We start from the raw sequence: 20,847 nt of genomic DNA on the forward strand, positions 1-20,847 counted from the left end.
CATGAAAACCCTGATGAGAACATTAGGTTGGGCCGAAAAAAGGTTTTTTTTTCCCGATCAAATTTGCCCTGTGCGGGAAAGTTGCAAAATGATATAAGGATCTCGCATACAAAATTTTTTTCAAATCAGTTAATATTAACCTCTGCCGCCCGAGCTCTAAAGTTTAAAATTTTGCGAAAAATCAGCCTAAATTCAGAATCAAACGGCTATGAAGACGAATTTTATGAAAATATGGGTTAATGGATAATACCAAAGAGTGGATACATGTTTATAGTTTATGGAAATGAAATTTGAGGTTTATTTGACAAAATCTTTGGTTCAAACAATGTCTATGAATTAACAACAAAATTATAGTATAGACCACCCGCACCACACAACTCATTTTTGCCTACGTTTCTAAAATTCCATTTTGGGGGCTAAATTGCAGGTAAAATAATATTTTTTTCGATTGAATTTAATTTTTTAGCAAATAAGTCATCATATGGTAGTAAATAATCCCACAAAAGTAATAATAAGGTAAATTATTTGAAATTAACATAAATCATAATGACGTATAATGTACCTGTGGAGCTATTTTCAACAAGAAATTCATCCAAGGCTGAGAGAGGACAGAACCTGAACACCAAGCATTTCACTAAGTAGCTCTCTGCCAGTTTCGTGAAGAAACTACCCAGAACTCACCACAAGGAAGAGGCTACCATCGAGTTCCACCCGTGTCCCCCCCAGCCAACCTTCCAAAGGACACAATTGTGACAGCACATTAATTACTCTGACAAAATTATTTTGTGATTTTTTTTAAATTTAGGCTGAACTTCTATGTCTCTTATGCACGATAATGCCCATCCATGCCTGCGTTCTATACTGCACACGGATTTTGCTGCTAACATTATCATTTGTACCATCCGTTCAACTGCTTGTGTATGGCAGGGAAAAGGTACTTCTAATACAGATCTTTCCGTAACTAGGTCTTCCAAGTTTTTGTTTGTCAGCTACTATACTACAACCCGATATCTATTAGGTGCGCAGATACAAGTGCTGCAGAGGTATGGTTTGATATGCAGAATTAATCACAGGATGAGGCAAATCTTGGCAATTTCAAAATACTTACACTAACCTTTTTCCATGAAATCCTCTCCTTCTCTTGCATCACATAACTCTTCGTTCAATGTCATTTCATCTCCTGAGTCTTCCAAACAGAAGTGTTATGACAAAATAGGGTGGAGCATTCGGGTGTTCCTTTTTCCTTCCAACCTGCAAAGCCTCGTCTTCCTATTTTTGGTCTCCTGCACATCGATGGCGCCTACCTTCATTTTCCTGCCACTTCTCTGTCCTTAGGGAATTCCCATTCTAAACAAGGCATTTTCGAAAGAATATCACAAACAAAATCAGTCTCACTAAAGCAATTTACATGCCGCAACATCAAAAAGCTGACGTGCGTGACGAAGAAAGTCTTGCTTCAGATCAATGAAAGCATTCTTGTTGACAGATCGAAGAATATTGTGATTATTTCCATGATATTGAATAATTCGTCAAACAATTTGCCTGTATCCACCAACTGGGATAGAGGATTTATGCCAAATGCCTTCAGTGGCATAAGCCACTGTCTCCGCGATTCCCGGCACAGAAATAATGGTATTTCAACTTTCTTCTTCAATGTACCGAGAGTACAAAAACATTTTCATCATCTCTTCATAAATGGTCAAATCATTACCCCTGAAATTTTCGGGTGCAACAAATATCACGCACTCCACACCTGGTACGCTCAATGCGTCAATCCTCCCGTAATCCTTTGGAAGGTTGGTTTAGGGCACACGGGTGGAACTCGATGGTAGCCTCTTCCTTGTGGTGAGCTCTGGGTGGTTTCTTCACGAAACTAGCAGAGAGCTACTTAGTGAAATGCTTGGTGTTCAGGTTCTGTTTTTTTACAGCCTTGGCTGAATTACTTGTTGAAAAAATAGCTCCACAGGTATGTTATGCGTCATGATTTATGTTAATTTCAAATAATTTACCTTATTATTACTTTTGTGGGATTATTTACTTCCATATGATGACTTATTTGCTAAAAAATTAAATTCAATCGAAATAAATATTATTTACCTGCAATTTAGCCCCCAAAATGGAATTTTAGAAACGTAGGCAAAAATGAGTTGTGTGGTGCGGGTGGTCTATACTATAATTTTGTTGTTAATTCATAGACATCGTTTGAACCAAAGATTTTGTCAAATAAACCTCAAATTTCATTTCCATAAACTATAAACATGTATCCACTCTTTGGTATTATCCATTATCCCATATTTTCATAAAATTCGTCTTCATAGCCGTTTGATTCTGAATTTAGCCTGATTTTTCACAAAATTTTAAACTTTAGAGCTCGGGCGGCAGTGGTTAATATTATCCGATTTGAAAAAAATTTTGTATGCGAGATCCTTATATCATCTTGCAACTTTCCCGCACAGGTCAAATTTGATCAGGAAGAAAAACCTTTTTTTGGCCCACCCTAAAGAACATGGAACAATCTTATAGGCCATATCTTCATATCTTGAGACATGATCGCTTGATGAAGACAAACATTGAGGGATAAGTATATGTTAAGAATGGAAAAGGAAACCTTGAATGTAATATGTGGAACAGATACAGAAGGATGTTAAAGAGAAGGCATAAGTAGGTGTGAAAAGATTAGCAGAATGAGTGGAGAGCTGCTATAAACCGATCTTGGGATTTTTTTACCAGTGATGATGACACCATATTATAATTGCTGTTAATTTATTTTTTATTTAGCTATTCAAAAACAGGCAAAATGGCCTTAACAACATAATTTTAAGCTCCAACAAATATAAAGTTTAAAAAGGATTATACAAAGATTCAGGAGATGGCTTTTGGAAGCTGCCTCATGAATGATCCGAAGGGAATTAGGAGATCCAGGGATGGGTAGGTAGAGGAAATGGTGTTGAAAAAGGTAGGAAGTCTGTGTAGGAATAGTGATCACTGGGATGGAGAAAGACGGAATTTAGGTTGGTGTAGTAGCTGGTTATTATGAAAGGCGCAGGTGGGAATGGCGAGTGAAAAGAATGGGAGTACTTTTGAGGATCGATTCTTGCCATAGTTGAACAGTGATTACCTAACACAAGGTGAAATAAAATTCTTACTTCTGTAAGTCCTGATGATGGCTTCAATTGTAGCCATAGGCTTCAAAGTACCTACATAGATACAAATTACTAATTCATTTGGAGACAGTTTTATCACCTATACAACAGTGAATAATTTTGTAATAAAATCAAGTTGAAAATTTTCAAAGAATATGCATGTAATAATAATATTACATTTATTATTTCAAATGTCTACAATTTACAACTTTGGTCACAAAAAATGAAGAAGCTTGAGGTAGCTTCAGTGGTTAACACTGATGTGGAAGCTACCATCCTGAAATTTGAATGCAGTTCTAGTCACAAAAATTATTAATTCTTATGCATAATAAATGTCTCGTTAAATATGAAAGGGGGCAAAAATATATCATGCGAAGGAAATTATGATTTTTGAATTCTGGGGAAGGCATAATCTAAACAATTCTAAGATGGTTTCTTTATTCTGGTTTAAACCATTTGAGTGCATGAAATTAATATAATTATTTGATATATTATTATCATCTAGAATATTTATGTTTATATCACTAACAATTATGCACCAGGTTACCACTTAACTTTTTGAAAGACCCCTTGTATTTGATTTGAGAAATTATTGGGCTGAGTATTCTAATGTCCGTGTACACATAACAATTGAAATTTAATAAAGTTGAAGTGTAAAGTTAATAATACGCCATCACCCGAAGAAAGTTTGACCATAGTTGGGTAACCAGGAATGTCTTCAAGTAAATGCACAAGGAGGCCTTTGGCTCTACTGTCATCAGTGCATTTAGCAAACGATTTATAGCCACTTATTGTAAGATTTAACTCTTGTTCGCTTATCTATATCTCAGTATGTCTATATCACTGCAGGTTTAAACATTCAATTAGTTAAATTGATCAAAAATACATCAAAGTTTGTTCATATACTATGTATGAATTGTTGAATCATTTTCTCTTTTTTAATACTATTGAATGAATCAATAGTATTATTACCCATATTTTAAGACTCAAATAGATGAGAATAATTAAATGTTTATATAATTAATCTAAGCAAATCACAAACATGCCTAACATATTTGCCCCTCTCGTCATTTGTAGACTTATAGTTTGGACTGGCCCATGCTTTTATCATAATTCTTAATTGAGTTATTGCATGCTATAGTGAAAAATGTAGACATTTGAAAGTTGCACTTTCACAACTTCCTATATCCAGAATACTGCAGCAATATGCAAAAAATTAATGGGAAGGCTTGTGCAACTGGTATTCAATTCTTCTGATCAATTATTTGGTTACCTAATCAAGTGAGAGCGTCTTAGTGATGTCCTGAAGTTTCTTCAACCTCCAATTACATTTATATCAAATACAAATTAATTTTTACGACTCATAATAATAATAATAATTTGTCTTTATTATGCAAGTGAATTTAGGACAGAGTTGTCCTCTCTTACAATTAACTTGTTAGACATTCACAAACATCCATGCCCTGGATGGTAGTCAAGCCACCCAGGCGGGATTCGAACCCGCGACCTCTAGGTTGGCAGTCGGGGACTTTACCCCGGCGCCACCGAGGCCGGCAATACATAAATAAAGTGCTTATTTATGAATATTAGGCACTTCTCAATTTCGAATCTTACACTAACAATAATTGGCAGACAATTGAGTGATGATTTAATAAAGGTCGTCATACTCAAAGAGTTCAATCCAAAATTATGTTTTATGACCTCATAATTCAGTAAAGAGGAGTTATGTTACTTTGCCTGCAGTAGTATGAGTTTTACTCAACTGGCTACTGTCATCTTCACTTTCACTCACATGAAGAAGAACTGCTGCCCTCTCCTCCAGGTATTGGGAAGCAATTTTTTATAGCCTCCTGATGCCACGTCACAGCTGCTCCATAGGCTTTTGTATCATTTAAATGACCTTCCTTATCCTAGGATGGACCAATTGCCCCCAGACCACTGTAACTTTTTGTCCAAGGTTGGTTATCTGACTGGCTTCTATCGTAGCTAACCTCTATATCTACCCACCATCCAAAACCTGGTGTGGTACTGTGGTTTTGAGCCTCGGGTGCGAGTACCTATCAGTAAGGAAATAAAATTATTCATTTGTCAGTGAAAATAGAAAGTACAATGATAATGAAAACCTAATTAATAATTATTGTTAGTTTTATGGCATGAACTTGTGTGGCAAAACCAGTGTGGAAGAATATTTTAGTATAAAATTAGCAAAATTGACGTGACGAGTGAGGAAGGGGTTACTTAATGAAGTGGCTAAAATAACATAAATGCATGTAATGTGTTCAGACTTTGCTGGCATAGTGATTCGGGTGGAAATATTGTGTAAACATAAAAGAAAAATGCTTTTAAAAGGAGAATGTGAGTTAAAGCAAAAATAATAATCATGTAGAAGTATGCAGTTCCAAGAGCACTTTGAGGCCCAGGAAATATGGGCTCTGCTCACGGAATTCTCTCTGTTGCCTTTTGATGCACTGGTAAGCAAAACATAATTGAGGAGGGGGAAAGAGCTTGGAAATAATCAATATCTTTGGTCAGTGTCAGAAAAAATGCCTCCTCTTGGGTATTATAACACCTCAGTATTAACATGCATATGCAACAAGTTAGCATTAGGATTAGATGCAAAGAGGAGGCTAATGTCTTTTTTGTCTTCTAGAGAAGATAGGTCATATCATTTTGCTACTCCATCGCAGCCACACGCGATGAATGGCATCAGGAAGCTCTATGACAGAAGTACTTATCATCCTTAGAAAAACAGTGGATGGGCTCACCCATCTAGTACATGAAGGCCGATGACAGGGGAGTAAGATTTAGTTTTGCTTTAGTCAATGTCATATAGAATATGGCAGTCTCCTGTGGAACAGCAAAGTCAATCATTGACTTAGAAGAAGAAGTGAAAAAGAAAGGAAGGCTATTGAATATGGAAATTTTATGTGACAGGCATGCTGATAAGAATAAATTGACCAGCAGAATTCTGCTTCCCGTGATATTTCATTTTTAATAATCAGTAAATTTTAAATCAAATTTACTAAGCTCCTCTTGAATCTGTCCTTATGTCTTAACCCTTTCATTGAGTAACATTTTCTCAGAGTTGTTTCACATTGGCGGAGAATTTTTTTTCACTGCATTCACTTTGTTTTTCGAAAATATGAAAACAATTTCAATTAAAAAGGGATTTTTATATTAATTTGACAATTTATTAAACAATTTGTTAATGGCATCACAGTGATGCCATCCGCACCCATGTGATACATGCTCCGGATATTTATGCAACCCGTTACACAAACATTAGAAATGACGGACAACATATTCTTACATAGCAACTAAGAAGCTTGAAATAATTTCTGAAATGATGGCGGAATTGAATTATAAAATAAGATAAGTAATTTTTCAGATGTCATCCACTATCCATGCATCAAATTTTGGGTAAATAAAAGTTTTCAAATTTTAATTTTCACATCTAAATTTTTAAATTTACTAGTAACTTAGATTTGGATGCAAACATATGAAAGTTACTTTATCTTTTTGCCATTTTCTTTTGCGTTAATGCTAAAAATATTAACTAATAATTGTGAAATTCTTTGAAAAAAGGGTTCAAACACAGCCCTGGAACATCTGCACATCATTCACCATCAGAGTTATACTGATTCGCCACTTTAGTCGTTCTAAGGACGTGAGGAGGATTATTTTTCTGTTTATCCTAAGAGTTTCTGTGGTGTGTCTTTTTGTGTAACTCAATAGATATTTGAACAGATTATTATAATTTTTATGATGATTATAATTTTCCATGTATAAACTCAGTAGAGTAGCCACGGGAGGGGGGGTTATGGGTAACAACCCCCGTTGAGGTGCCAAAAACGGGTAAAATGGCCCCCGCACCCTCCAGAAGGGCCCTCAAACCTCTGGCAAAAACCCCCCATTTCAAAATCGTGGCTACGCGACTGTATAAACTGTGCCCACTGAGGAGAAATCTATCGATTAATTTTCGCACGACTTTGTTTGCATGTCCCCTGCCTCCAACATCAGGATCCCTCGCCCCAGTGTAAATTATAGCATCTTGCACGAGGCCATTAGGCTCAGAAAGCATATATAATGTTATGCCACGTTTGTGACGCCAAAGCAACATGGACTTATGAAGCAGAGTTCTTTAAACGTGTAATAAATTTCTTTCATTCTTTGAGTGAATAATTTCAAAAGGGGTCGAATTTTATGCAAGGGGTCTCTTGGTATCGGATCATCTACTCCAGGGTTCCTGCCAAACTGCATGCAACGGAAAATTAGTTGAAATCGGTCTCGGGAGAAAGGGCTGTGAAGGAGGGAAAAATGGAAGATATTTTCCTACCTTTTCCAATAATCTGCAATGGATGGCCATCTTACAATACTTCATACAATCATACATTAGATATATCGGACCAAAAATGTCTCCCATACCCCACAAGTAAGATTCCTATGCTCAGTTATCCTTGAAGAACTGCATGTTGAGAGGCATTGGCAATATGGACCAAAGCCTTTCAGGCGACAATATTTCCTCCAGCTCCACATACTTGCATCCTTAACGTAAACCTCAGTTAACACCTATAAAATATATTACAATAAAATACATTACACTTACAAAATGCACAAGACTGATGAGGTTGCTCTTTTGCAGTCAGAAAGAGATGTAAGCGTTAAAGTTTAGAACCGACGTACAAGAAATATCTAAACGTGAATGCTCCAGATAAAACGGCAACGTATAATAATCCAAAAATAATTGTTTCTTTGCGCATAGAAATTTTGCTGACTTTCTTTTCTGATTATAATAGGTCTATTTGGTCGAAGTAAAATATGTAAATTGCTTCAAAGTTAAAAAAAAAACCTTCGCGGAGAAGACCCAATGCAGTATTCCATGCATACACTTGAGTAAATTGTGCCAGAGGTAGTTTTATTGCGAGGAGATATTCTAAGCCTAGTTGACCAAAGGCTGATACATAAACGGTCTTTGGGGTTTGAAAATAGGAATAAAGTTAAAAATGAAGATGTCTCCCATATTCCACGTAAGTGGCTAAATATATGTAAAATAACAAAATGTCCAATGGAAAAAGGCCATACGATAATATTAGAAAAAAAATCTCTATAGAGGAGTGAAAATGTACGCAATCGAAAGATGTCCGAAGGAGTGACTGTACTAATAACAAGAGTCGCAAAGACTGAGAAGGAAGAGCTGATCTTTTCTACGACATGCACACAACAGAATAGTTGCATGGATTTCTAATAAGAATGGCAAAAATACTTCTAAAAATAGAGATAACAGGCGACACAGAGCGACTCTTAGCTATTCCGCGGTGACGGAAAACGACTTTTTTATTTGAGCCCCGAAATTCGATCATTTTTTCCCCAAGGTTTTCCCCAATTCTAATTTCTCCTTCAAAATGGAAAAAATATAAAAGTTTCCCTAGAACCTTCATTATTTCCCGTGAATAACGAATTGGTGGTCGTAATTATTCCCACCTAGTAACTTTAACAAACTCATACGAAATAAATGAGAAAAAGTCGAAAACTCTATTTCTTCTTCCGTAGCCAATATAATCAGACCCCTATGGAAAGGATCGTTAAGAAAATGAGTGGCAAATATATTATGGAAGAATGTTAGGAGTTATAACGGCATTATGTAAATATTAAGTTTAAACATTTATAAAAACAGCAACAGATTATTCAACTGTGTTTAGCGTGTGTAGGTATAATGACCGTAATTTGAAATACGAAAATATTTTTCGTCAATGAGATGAAAGGAAATATTGTTTGAAAAATTTTAATAGGACTAAAACGAAAATAATAACCTTCAAATGTGGCAACACTTAGTACGTATATTCAGAAAAGTAAAGAAAATATAACATTTAAATTTTTTTGTAATGGTGAAAAATCTTACAAAAAAAAAGTACTCCATAAATGTAAAAAAAATTTACTCAAAAAATATCAACTATTTTTCAAAAACGGAAGGCATATGCAGGTAGCCTAATCCATTTTGTGTGCGGGAGACCATCATGAGAGTAGATAGAACAGAGCGGAGGAGCGTAGGGAGCGATTGAAGGACATAGGCCGACGTGGCATCAATGTGATGCCACCCGCCCGTTGGCAGGACCTACGCTGGGCATCAATGCTATGCCATCCGCACTCAAAGGGTTAATATAGAACTTGAAATTGTAGAAGCCTGAAGAAGTTTCAACCAACTTACTGAGCAAAGTCGTACTTATGAGCTGATTCCATGTGTTGAGGATGTAGGCTTTCACTTTTTAGGGTTTGCATCCTCCAAAGGATGTTCTACTATGAACATGGAATGTGAAATTTTCAATTTTAGGTGGGGGAATGTATCTGCAAATTAATAGAATTTAAAATGATTGCATGCGAAGACACCAGTGTGAATACTGTTCAAAAGCTCCAATTGTCTTTTTACTTAAGCATATATCTATAAAGTCCCTTCCTGTGATCTATTGGCTAATAACATTGCATGAGTTACTTTGTGGCAATTGGTTGAAAAATTGGTTGTGAGGCTACCTGATGTTGTGAGGCATGTATGTATATTCAATGGCAAGACCTACCACCTCCACCACATCGACTACCAAATTGTTGCAGTTAACTGTTTGAGCCTTATTTCAGTCAGTACAAATTTTTTTTACTTGGTACAAGTTTCCCAAAAAAATTTTTCACTGTACTGGTCCCATCACACGATCCTTCCCGATATGCTGGATTTTCCCCGGGATTTCTTATAAGGTGAATGATCCGGATTCCCATACACTACTGAGTTTGTTAGTCGACCAACTCAGCTTAAAGTGACTGAGCCATCGAATAATGTGCGATGCCCCTGGAATCAGACTTTAATTGAATCAAAAGGGCATGGATAGGGTTGACCCGGGTTCTGTGATAATCGCTTTGACATCTAAGTGATACGCTCGAAGGATGGGAAATTAATGATGTTGGCCTTTGAATCATGAACAATATTGTGATTTGTTAATTCATTTACACCTTTCAATCACTTGTTCTGAAGGAATGGTTTTAAAAAATTGGGTGTTCTTGTATGCATTTTAATTTATAATCTTCTATGTATGTACATTAAAATATGCCATGCAGATGTGACGTGATTGTGCTCTCATTTTACAGGAAAGATCTCATCACCTGAGGAAGTGGTTCGATGTGCTTCAGAAGAATCAGGATGAGCTTGCTAAAATAATTACAGCTGAATCTGGTAAACCACTGAAGGAAGCAGCTGGGGAAGTTGCCTATGGAAATTCATTCATTGAATGGTTTTCTGAAGAAGCCAGAAGGATTCATGTAAGTCTTACGTCCAAAATACATCTTTATTGTCTTTTAAAACATCTCCTCGGCTGTGGTTTTAGCTATCTTAAATGTTGTGGAATATCCTGCATGCAGTGGCCCTATAAAAAAATTATTTTGTGTAAAAAATGAAATAGCTCTGTATGTATTATTATCTACATTTCTGGCTTTTAAAAATTATGCAATATTTAATGGCTTCAGCCTCCCCTTAAAAGTTGTAACCTGATGCTATTTCCATACGTATAGGAGCAAGTTAACTACTTGCATTCCATGAAGACCTATTTCCCTTGGTATACTCAGGTGCTTGATTCACCACAGGGTGTCTTGAAGACAAAAAGACTGCCACCAAAGTAGTGAAGATGCAAAGTGTCATAAACCCTCAGAACTAAATACTAGAGATTTGTGAATAGTATCCGCAAATACTCGAATACCTTGAATACTAGAAAGTGTTCAATATTCGAGATCTCGAATAATTATGCTTCAAGTACAATCTCGAATTCCTCGAATACTTTGAAATTCGCACCATACACTGTGGCACCCACATTGTTCATAGTTGACTAGAAATAACGTAGAGGACTCTAGTTGTTTATTGCATGCAGCGCCGTTTTAAGCAAGTTGACGAACTACATCTAATTTGTGGATAAGGCCCATTTCCCATGGGCGCACACGGTCCGTGCTAAGTGCGCAGGGGGCGGAGAGCGGTCGCTGTTGTTCACATGAACGAACGAACGAACAGACGTGGACGTTGTTCACATTGGCACAAAGTCAGCTGTGTGAATGATGTATTGATGTCAGAGAGTTAATGAATTTTGTTTTATACTAGATGCATGGTAATAATGTCAAATTTTCAAGAGATTAAATCTTATGTAAATTTTCAGGGTGAAGTTATTGATAGTCCCATCAAGAGCAAGGAGATGATATTTATTAGGAGGCCAATTGGTGTGACAGCATTAATTACACCGGTAAGTGTTCCATGCATGAACCTCAGTGCAGTGAATCAGTGGCTTTTTGGCATTTTTTATCCCTCTGAGGAACATTTTTAGCTCTTTCTTGCTGTTAGCCTTCAGTGTGTGAATTTTATTCTTGCCGCAGTGGAATTTTCCCATTGCGATGATCACAAGGAAAGCTGGTGCAGCGTTGGCTGCGGGGTGCACTTGTGTTGTCAAGCCTGCTGAGGACACCCCACTCACTGCTCTTGCATTGGCTGCTCTGGCTGAGGAATCGGGCCTCCCTGCTGGCGTGTTCAACGTGGTCACCTCAGGACGGGATAATGCTCCTCTTATTGGGAAAAGCTTTTGTGAGAGCCCACTTGTAGCTGGGATTTCATTCACTGGTATGTTTTAGGGTTGCAGTGCTACTTTGTCATTTCCCTTCTTTTTCTCTCAGGATTTGGTAGACCAGATAAAAATTCTCAAGAAGAGGAAATATGGTTGGGAAAAGCAGGATATTTTGTAAGAACAACTGAAAGAATAGGATGGAATATAAAATATATACATGTGTTTTATATCCAATCCTATTTCTTCGTAAATATTTCCTTCGGCAGCTTTAGAGATTGCTAAATCTATACAAACCTGTGCTCTTATAAAAAAAACTGTTTTCTTGAGTACAAAATGCATAGTTGTGTGCTTTCATGGGTTTACTCAAGTACATATATACATATATATATATAGTCAAAAACTAGAGCAGGGGGCGACAATAGATATTGATCTCACACCTGCTAGACTCTGAATGAAAAAATAAATAATGATCTATGAATGGAATTTTTCAGAAATTGTTTATCTACTTACAGTATTTTGAGATGGACTTGTATTCATTTTATTTTTTTCCCATGCTTAGCTGTGTAATTTAGGGTAATTGTGTTTTCGAATTGCCTCCTCTTGCAATCAAGGCCTCCAAGAAACCAGTGTCTTGAAAATGAAAATATCAATTTTGACTCAATTTGTTTCAGTATTAATGATGGAAGTAATAACCGAGAATCAAGAATGGGGCCACAAGCTTTGTTATAAAAACTTGTATTAAATAAGATGATGAAAGAATGGTCATTATTATTAATTTGCTGTCATTCCCCTCATATATAAGTATTTAGGTCCAATCAATTGAATGCTAATTTTGACATAATGTTGTATAGGTTCGACTGAAGTGGGGAAACTGCTGTACAAGATGTGCGCCAAGGGTGTGAAGAGGCTGTCACTGGAGCTGGGGGGCAATGCACCATTCATTGTTTTCAAAAATGCAGACATTGGCAAAGCTGTCCAAGGTGCTATTGCATCCAAGTTCAGAAACTGTGGGCAGGTTAGTCTTTAGTGTTCTATCAAAATTCAGCATTTGAATTTAAAATTGTGTTTGGAAATTAATCCATTGAAAATATGTTGCAGACATGTGTGAGTGCTAATCGACTGTTTGTGGAGGAAGAAATGTATGATGAGTTTGCTGGCAAGTTTAAGGAGGCAATGAAGGCTCAGCTGATCCTCGGGAATGGTGGTGATGGCGTCTCGACAATGGGCCCTCTCATCAATGATGCACAAACCAAAAAGGTAGTTCACTTTTTTTCTGAAAATTACTTTTGGTACTTCCGCTCTGTGGGCCTTAGCCTATGGGACTTTTTAGGAATTGTTATAGGTGCTAAGAATATTGTATGTATTGCTATTGTCATATGAACTGTTGAAGTTATATAGTAAGGATTTTCCCGTAAAAAGAGGTATGTAGGGTGGAATAATCTGGTGTCCCATGGTTAATTCTTTTGTTAATTTTATCATGAATGTTTTATGAATGCTCTTAGTCACACTGTGCATGCACACAGCAATATTCAGTAAACTTCTGTAAATATAGAAACTCAGTGAATTCTTCATGAAACTCTGTCACTGATTATGTAGCTTCTTAGTGCACATGCAGGTTACTACAATTACTATATTCAAGAAACTAGTTCAGGCTTTCCTTCTCTAAAAAGTATTCTATAATACTGCAGAATACTTTAATTATAGTGGGAACTAATTTCTCATTCAGTTAAAAAAAATACAATATGAATTTTATTTGTTGCAATATTGTGTATCCCTGGGCAGTGCATGACAAAATAGATAAGCAATTTTTTGGTAGCTAGCAGTGGTTGCGTGGTCACCCTTAATGAAAGTTTTCACTGCCCAGCGTAAGTTGTTTTACGGGGTTTTTGTTTTTTTTTTCGCAAATCCTACTGGTTTTTTGTGAGCCAAGACATCCATTGAAGCATTTGTAAGGTGATATTTATCACTGGGCTACCTTATCTTTATCTGGCATATTATTGACATTGTAAATAGATAATGAGCAATTATTTAGATGGAAGAAACATTTTAATTTTGTTCAAGATTTTATTACATGTGACTAAATTGGTGCAATGCCTACAATACAGAAGACAGACATATTATCAGATGAAATTGTTTGAAAAATAATGTGTTAATTTTGGTTAACTTCTGGTCATATCCTACTGACCAGAAATTGTTTTTATTGAAGTATTAGCGATGAAGCAATTAAACCAAACATGTTTTTATTTCTCATTAAAAAGTATAAAAATGTGAGATTGATACCGGTGGTGAAGTGAGAGGGATCTGTGTGGGCAAATGTAGTCCATTGGCTTCAAACAATGTGCATTCATGGTGAGGAGAGAGGGGGTTTGAAATAATTAGTCTCTCGTGACAGTGATAACTCATCTCGTGATGTGGCAGGTGGGCATTCCAATGTCACCGGAACATGTGATCTCTAGGAACAATAAAAATTATTATTATTATTATTATTTTCCCATTTGGTCGTGTACGAGTCTGAAACCAGTGAGACTCCCAAGCTTCCACAACTATCCCAAGCAAAGCGCTCTTTAGAAATTTTGGTTAAATATTATTTTCCCCTTCTTTCTTGTAAACAGGAGATGAATGATTAAGATTATACAGCAGGGTCCTGCAAATCTGGACTAATGTGGACTCACGGGTGGTTGGGTTTGGGAAGTGTCCTGGTTATGGGAAATGAGTAAAATTAAGAAAAAGTACGAGTTTTTATACATAATTACTATTGACAAATATTTCTCGGGTTTGCATCCAGGTTAAAGCTTTTATGTAAGCCGAAGTTTCGGAAGACGACTTGTCTTCCATCCTCAAGGCTGTGTTACTCTATCGAAGTTCAATTTCACACTGAACTGGATCGACCGTTTACCGAGGACAACAATACGGCTCAGGTGTCGTCCGATTGGCTGTAGGTCTTTTGAAATTCTTCACGTTTAACCCTTATGTTTTTAATAAAAAGACCTACAGCCAATCGGACGACACCTGAGCCGTATTGTTGTCCTCGGTAAACGGTCGATCCAGTTCAGTGTGAAATTGAACTTCGATAGAGTAACACAGCCTTGAGGATGGAAGACAAGTCGTCTTCCGAAACGTCGGCTTACATAAAAGCTTTAACCTGGATGCAAACCCGAGAAATATTTGTCAGAAGTATTCACCAGGAAAAACTTAAATCGTTTATAATTACTATTAATTGTATTAAAATACCAAAAACCACAACTTAAACTTCAGCTGTTCAAAAAAATTAAGGTTGTGCTGTGGTTGGTGGTTTAGTGTTTGATGCGCAGGGATTTATAGCCACCAGGGTTTCTGGGTTATCATGACGTCTGGGTCAGTTTGCTGGACCCTAGTGTGTATGTAATGTAATGTATACTGTATGAAATGTTTTACTAAAATATGAAATGGTTATCACCACTCTAATGTAATAATCACATGTAGGAGAAATAAGTTCTTTTCAGTCAGTCTTTATGCCATACTGTAACTATTTTAGAGGGCCAGTATCTCAGATTACACATAAGAGATACCACTGATTCATTCAGATTATTATAACATAACCTCAAGCAGTTACTGAGCCTTGGTATATGAGTAGCATGTGTATATTCTTCTGGGGTGTTCCACAGTTGGAGGCTCAAGATGATCGAGAATGTTTCAGGTAGCGGCACCGTTTTTGAGACTGTGTCAGTGCAATTGAGAATCTAAGGTGGAAATTTGATAGGAAGGCACTCAATACCTAGTCATTAAAGGTAACAATATATGTATCACCACTCTAATGTAATAATCGCATGTAGGAGAAATAAGTTCTTTTCAGTCAGTCTTTATGCCATTATCTGAGGGCAGAGAATAGCTTTCCATGCTGCATCATTTAGAATTATGTATATTTTTTAAATCCTCATTTTTGAACAGTTATGTATTGCGAGACCAGTCTAAGCACACATGAACTGTATATTAATCATAGAATTTACTTGCCTTTGTCATTATAATTTAAAAAATGGATGTGTTGTTTAATAATGTAGCAAACGTGAGAAACAAAAGCTTAGGCTATTTAAGTTATGGGCGAATGAATGCTGTATTTGGGGTTTAGTCACTCTAGATTCTTAAATATGGTGCTATGGTAGGCTTAAATCACTGGAAAATTAATCAAAAGGATAAGTTAAAAATGGCATGATTAAATTATATGCATTCTATGAACCCTAAGTTTGCTTTTTAACCTATATCCTTAACTTGTATGTAATTTATGTGTCTTCTATGATTAGAAAATGTTGTAAATAACTCATGTGCAATTGTGTAAATTGTAATTGTATAAAAATTTTCTTAAAGTATATTTTTAACTTTATAATCTAGATTTTAGTGATGTGCATTGAGGTGGTGTGAAAAATATTTTGTCTTTGGACTTCAGGTGGATGGCATTGTTCAGGATGCTGTGAAGAAAGGCGCCAGGATTCTTTTGGGTGGGAAAAAGGCTTCTTCTGTTGGAGATAGATTTTTTGAGCCTACATTAATTGCTGATGTGGACCCCAGGATGCTGTGCTATAATGAAGAAATATTTGGACCAATTGCTGTTTTAATCAAGTGAGCAATTGAGAGCATGCATGCCCTCCATCACCCCTTTTGTTTCTAGTGGTACAAGTCCTACAATAATAGTTTTTGATTCTGCACATTTGTAATTCATTAATTATTTTTTTTGGCTAAGAATAATGATTATCAATCTTCACAGTAAACCACCCACTCTATAATTTGTAGTTATTTGCTAGTTGATTTAATACCAACTTAATATGTACAGTAAACTCTCTATCATACCAAGTCAGTGGGACCAGAAAATGGGCACTTTGTAGTATCAAGTTTTGTAATTTCAAACCTTTTTAATAATGCTCTTATTAAATGAAGCCCTTAGCTTCCTCTCTCCAACAAAGAATAAAACACAAATATTTACCGTGTCTGAGAGATGCAAGAGCCATTATAGTGGAGTGATACAGGGTGTGACATTTTTGTTACATTGAGAGGATCCAGGTTAAAGCCACATAAGGTTTTCATACTATTATTCCTCTGCATAATTAATAAATTGAATAATTAACATTGTGAAGTTAATTTTTTAATTACACATGCATTCAGATGACTTATTTTTTGGTTGAGTATTTTGTAGTGGCATTGATTGATACATTATTACTATTTCCTTATGCCAAACTTATTCAAATGCCCATTTAAAAAAATGTTAGTCTGCGTGACCTCTTCAATGTGACCCTATCTATATGGAAGTGGTAAAATTTTGGTCCCTTCAGTATTGATTTTTCAGAGGTTTTTACTGTATCAGCAAATGATTTTGACCAAGTAAGATGTGCCATCTCAGTGAGAAAATGAAAACAAGTTCATAGTAAGGGTCCAATGGACCCTGCTTGCTTGTTAACGTTAGAAGTATAAGGTGCCCAGATATGTGTTAATATGCCATTAAGCTAAATTAATGAACATATTTTTTCACTAAAATCATAAAATTAAGCATTGTGACTCAAAATGAATGTGAAACTCACAAGTTTTTGCACAACTCGACTTTTTGAAAATTTGGTGTGTCCACAACTCTAATCTACCATCATTGAATGTATTTTCATCCAGTAATTGGGTGGTTTGTAATATTTTAAGTTGATTTTCTCCAGTTCTTCTTAATGTTCTACTCTCTTTTATAGGTTCAAGAATGAGGAGGAAGTTTTGCGCTTGGCTAACCACACGAAAAGAGGATTAGCTGGCTATTTCTTTAGCAATGACATTGCTCAAATTTGGAGGGTTGCAAAGAAGCTGGAGGTTGGGATGGTCGGGATCAATGAAGGCATCATCTCATCTGCAGAGGCTGCATTTGGTGGAATCAAGGAGTCTGGATTGGGCCGCGAAGGCTCTCATTATGGTATTGAGGAATTTACTTACATTAAGTATCTTTGCTTTGGAAATTTATGAGAGGAAATGACCAAAAGTCATCTAATGCCAATACAAATAAGTATTTGTTGATGCTATTATATCATTGAAATAATATATTGATTTTACCAAAGAAATATATATTAATTTTTAAGAGCATCAAATATGAAATGTATATCAATTTAAGTATTTTAAGTTGAAATAAACTTGTATTATGTGCCATCCTATTGTAGCTCTCTCAGACTCAGAATTTTGTCTTGGAAATGGTTTAAGTTCAGTATCAGAGTCTTTTCAAGTCACTTTTAGCCATGGGATGCTCTTAGATTGGTTAGTGGTGGATGGATCTCATTAGTGTTTTGTCAGAACTCAGCTGTTAAAAAACATGATTAGAGAGTATAAGTGCATTTTAATAGTCTCAACAGCCTGTTGTTCCCTCAGTATAATTGAGCTCTGTGGTAACTAACTGCTGATATTTGACGTTGAATTTGTTAGCAATGCACTAGTTTTGGGTGCTATGTGACGTAATATTTTATTTTGGCCACTTTTCCCCACCGCTGCTGAAAATTAAAGGAATAAGCAGCTTATGGATTACTTTAATACATGTCCTGAGATGACAATATAATACAAAGATATGAAAATGTACAATAGAGGTGCACTACTGGTGTGTAATATTTGTCAAATTTTCCAAAAGTAAAGTTTGAAAATGGCATTCATTTCAGTATCAACATACGCTCAATGTTTAGCTGTTTGAGAAAATGAAAAGTAAGAAAATCTAAATTGATACAGATGGTTGCCTCTTTATATAATTGAGTATCCATTGGGGGAAATCTATTTGCTCTCAATTTATGATTGAGTAGGCCAGACTTGCTTTGGTTACTGTGACAGTTATCAATCATCCCCCCAGGATCTAAGGGGGGTATTTTTTAGCCGTGGCTTATTATTTATTTCAAACTGTTTAGTTATACATCTGCGTGGGAATGGGTGGCGCAAGCTCTACTGGGATTTATTTGGTGCGTTCTTTCAAAATTAGACAACCAAATCCTATTACTACTCTTCAAGCGTGTCACTTTTCACCAAGGTAGTGTACCCCCTTAAGCCTAGAAATTTGTCGAATAATTATTGAAATTGTTTTATCAATGCCATTCTTGCCGGTACTTGTTTATTATTTATGGATTTTTGTTCGACTCAGTCTTCAGAAAAAAAATTAAAATCAGTCAATGCTTGCCAAGAGAGAAAAATATGGTATCCATTTTAAGAAAACATTGGTACGTGGTAGAAAGATTTTAATCACTTATCAATGATGCTATTTTAATTATTATAATATTTGATTGTTGAGATACTTTCAATTTCTTGTATGTGTGCAATGGGCCTGAGTGTTTATTTGCCCATTCATTTTCTGGCACCATTTCCTTCAGTCTTTCATGACAATGGGGATTCTTTAAGCTTAGCTCTCAGTTTCTGAAGGTTATATAATATATTTTGTGCGATAGTTTACTCATAGGTCTAATTTAGAAGTTGGGAAGGTAAATATTAATGAGCCCAGTGTCTTGGGATGCTTAGGTACTTGAGAAATACAGTTTGTTATTAGCTCTGTGGATGACCTTTTAAATATGTACATCAATTGGGTAAGATATGATTTTCAGTGACACATTATCAAGGTTTCCTTGAATGAGGCCAGTGAAGTGATTTATTTTCATAAATATTTGGGAGATTGACCTTGAAAAATAATGTCATACCTTCACAAGCAACAATCTCCTGACAATTTAGGCATATAAAGGTAGTCCGAAAGCATGGCATTGAATAACCCATAGCTTGCTTTCGTATTCATTAACACTATGGACTTAACTTTTATTGAGCAAGCTGTGAGTTACTGTTGTTTTGTTTTGACCATCTCATGTTTGAAATTTTTTGGAAAATCAGTGGTTTCAATGAACTTATGATGTGATGTGATGGCCCTGATCCTTGCTTTCTTTCTTTAATTTTATTATAATTCTAGAGTGAATATTCCATTGTGGTGTGTAAGTATTTTCTTTATTATTTAAAGAAGTTGATGGTGTCTTTGTTTTAAGCTATCAATGACTACAAGTTTTATTTTTATGTTTGGGAAGGTGACATGTCGATTCTCCAAACTAATTTTATTTTTGTCTGTAATGAATTGTGTAGTACTTTTTGTGTGAGTGGAGCTAATATTCCAATCCAATGCAGAGTGATTGGTCAAGGTGCAATTTTTGATTTTGTAATAGTGTCGTAATTTCTGAAGAATTTACTCTTAAATGACAAGACCCTTCAGAGAGTGTGTTTTCTACACCAATCAATTTCTTCACTCTGCTGGCTTTCTTTTGGCCTACGTGTGGCACTCCTTGAAAGTCTGCTTGGTGAGTCACTGTTCGAAAAAGCACTATAAGTGTGTGATACTTCAGTCTTCCAAAGATATCCAGTCTTCCAGTGAAATACATGTTAATTTTGTATTTACAATTAAATAACTCTCAAGTGTACTTCCTAATCTAGAGCTGAGAATGGTCAGAGAGTATATTTTGCCCTTCTCTGCTTTTGTATACATTCTTCTGTGCAGACTTGTGGATGTGAGGGGTGTTTATGGTGGCAGAGGGGTGGCTAGTTGGCTTTGCGGATCAGCTACAAGAGGTTGATGCTGCAGCCTTGATTTCTATGGGCACGTCATCATTTTATCTTAATCAAATTACTATCTTAATTATATACGCATGGAATATGCTTTATTTTTCACAATTCATGGCCAACATGTATCAACGTGAACACAAAAAAAACTGCATAATTATAGCCTTGACAATCTCCAAATGATGTTACTGAAATTATCTGGTGTTTGAAGGGTTGATTAAACCTTATGGTGCATTTATTTGAGTGACTCATTTTAGGATATCTTGAGATTTTTTTTCATTTAAAATCATGTGATATAATTACATTCATCAAAGGTATAATGGTGACATTTCAGTGCATTGTTTCCATAATTATTTGTTGAATAAAACTTTTAAAATATCAAAAATAATGTATTTGGTGTCTCATATCTTGTAATCCTTTACTTAGATTGATGTTGAGGCTTTAATGTTATAGAGGTACATATAACCATCATCTGGTACTTTGGCTGAAGATATTACTATAGTCGGTATACCCTAGGTTGGCGCACGGGCCCTCCAGCAACCTGAGTCGATCCACGAGCCTCGAGCGCA

The 20,847-nt window shown here is 35.9% G+C and overlaps 1 protein-coding gene across 2 annotated transcripts in view; it reads left to right on the forward strand.

The window, feature by feature from the left end:
- Positions 1–20,663, forward strand: part of LOC124170560 (succinate-semialdehyde dehydrogenase, mitochondrial) — a 36,581-nt gene extending 15,918 nt beyond the window's left edge. For both annotated transcript variants that reach the window (XM_046549360.1, XM_046549361.1), the window contains exons 4-10: positions 10,272–10,442; positions 11,324–11,407; positions 11,538–11,778; positions 12,574–12,737; positions 12,821–12,979; positions 16,143–16,315; positions 17,422–20,663. In XM_046549360.1, coding sequence (XP_046405316.1) covers positions 10,272–10,442; positions 11,324–11,407; positions 11,538–11,778; positions 12,574–12,737; positions 12,821–12,979; positions 16,143–16,315; positions 17,422–17,686 — 1,257 coding nt within the window. In that variant the 3' untranslated portion in view covers positions 17,687–20,663. The remainder of the gene's footprint in view (positions 1–10,271; positions 10,443–11,323; positions 11,408–11,537; positions 11,779–12,573; positions 12,738–12,820; positions 12,980–16,142; positions 16,316–17,421) is intronic.
- The last annotated feature ends 184 nt before the right edge of the window (positions 20,664–20,847 follow it).

The sequence above is a fragment of the Ischnura elegans genome, chromosome X, assembly GCF_921293095.1.
Source record: "Ischnura elegans chromosome X, ioIscEleg1.1, whole genome shotgun sequence".
Taxonomy (NCBI): Eukaryota; Metazoa; Arthropoda; class Insecta; order Odonata; family Coenagrionidae; genus Ischnura; species Ischnura elegans.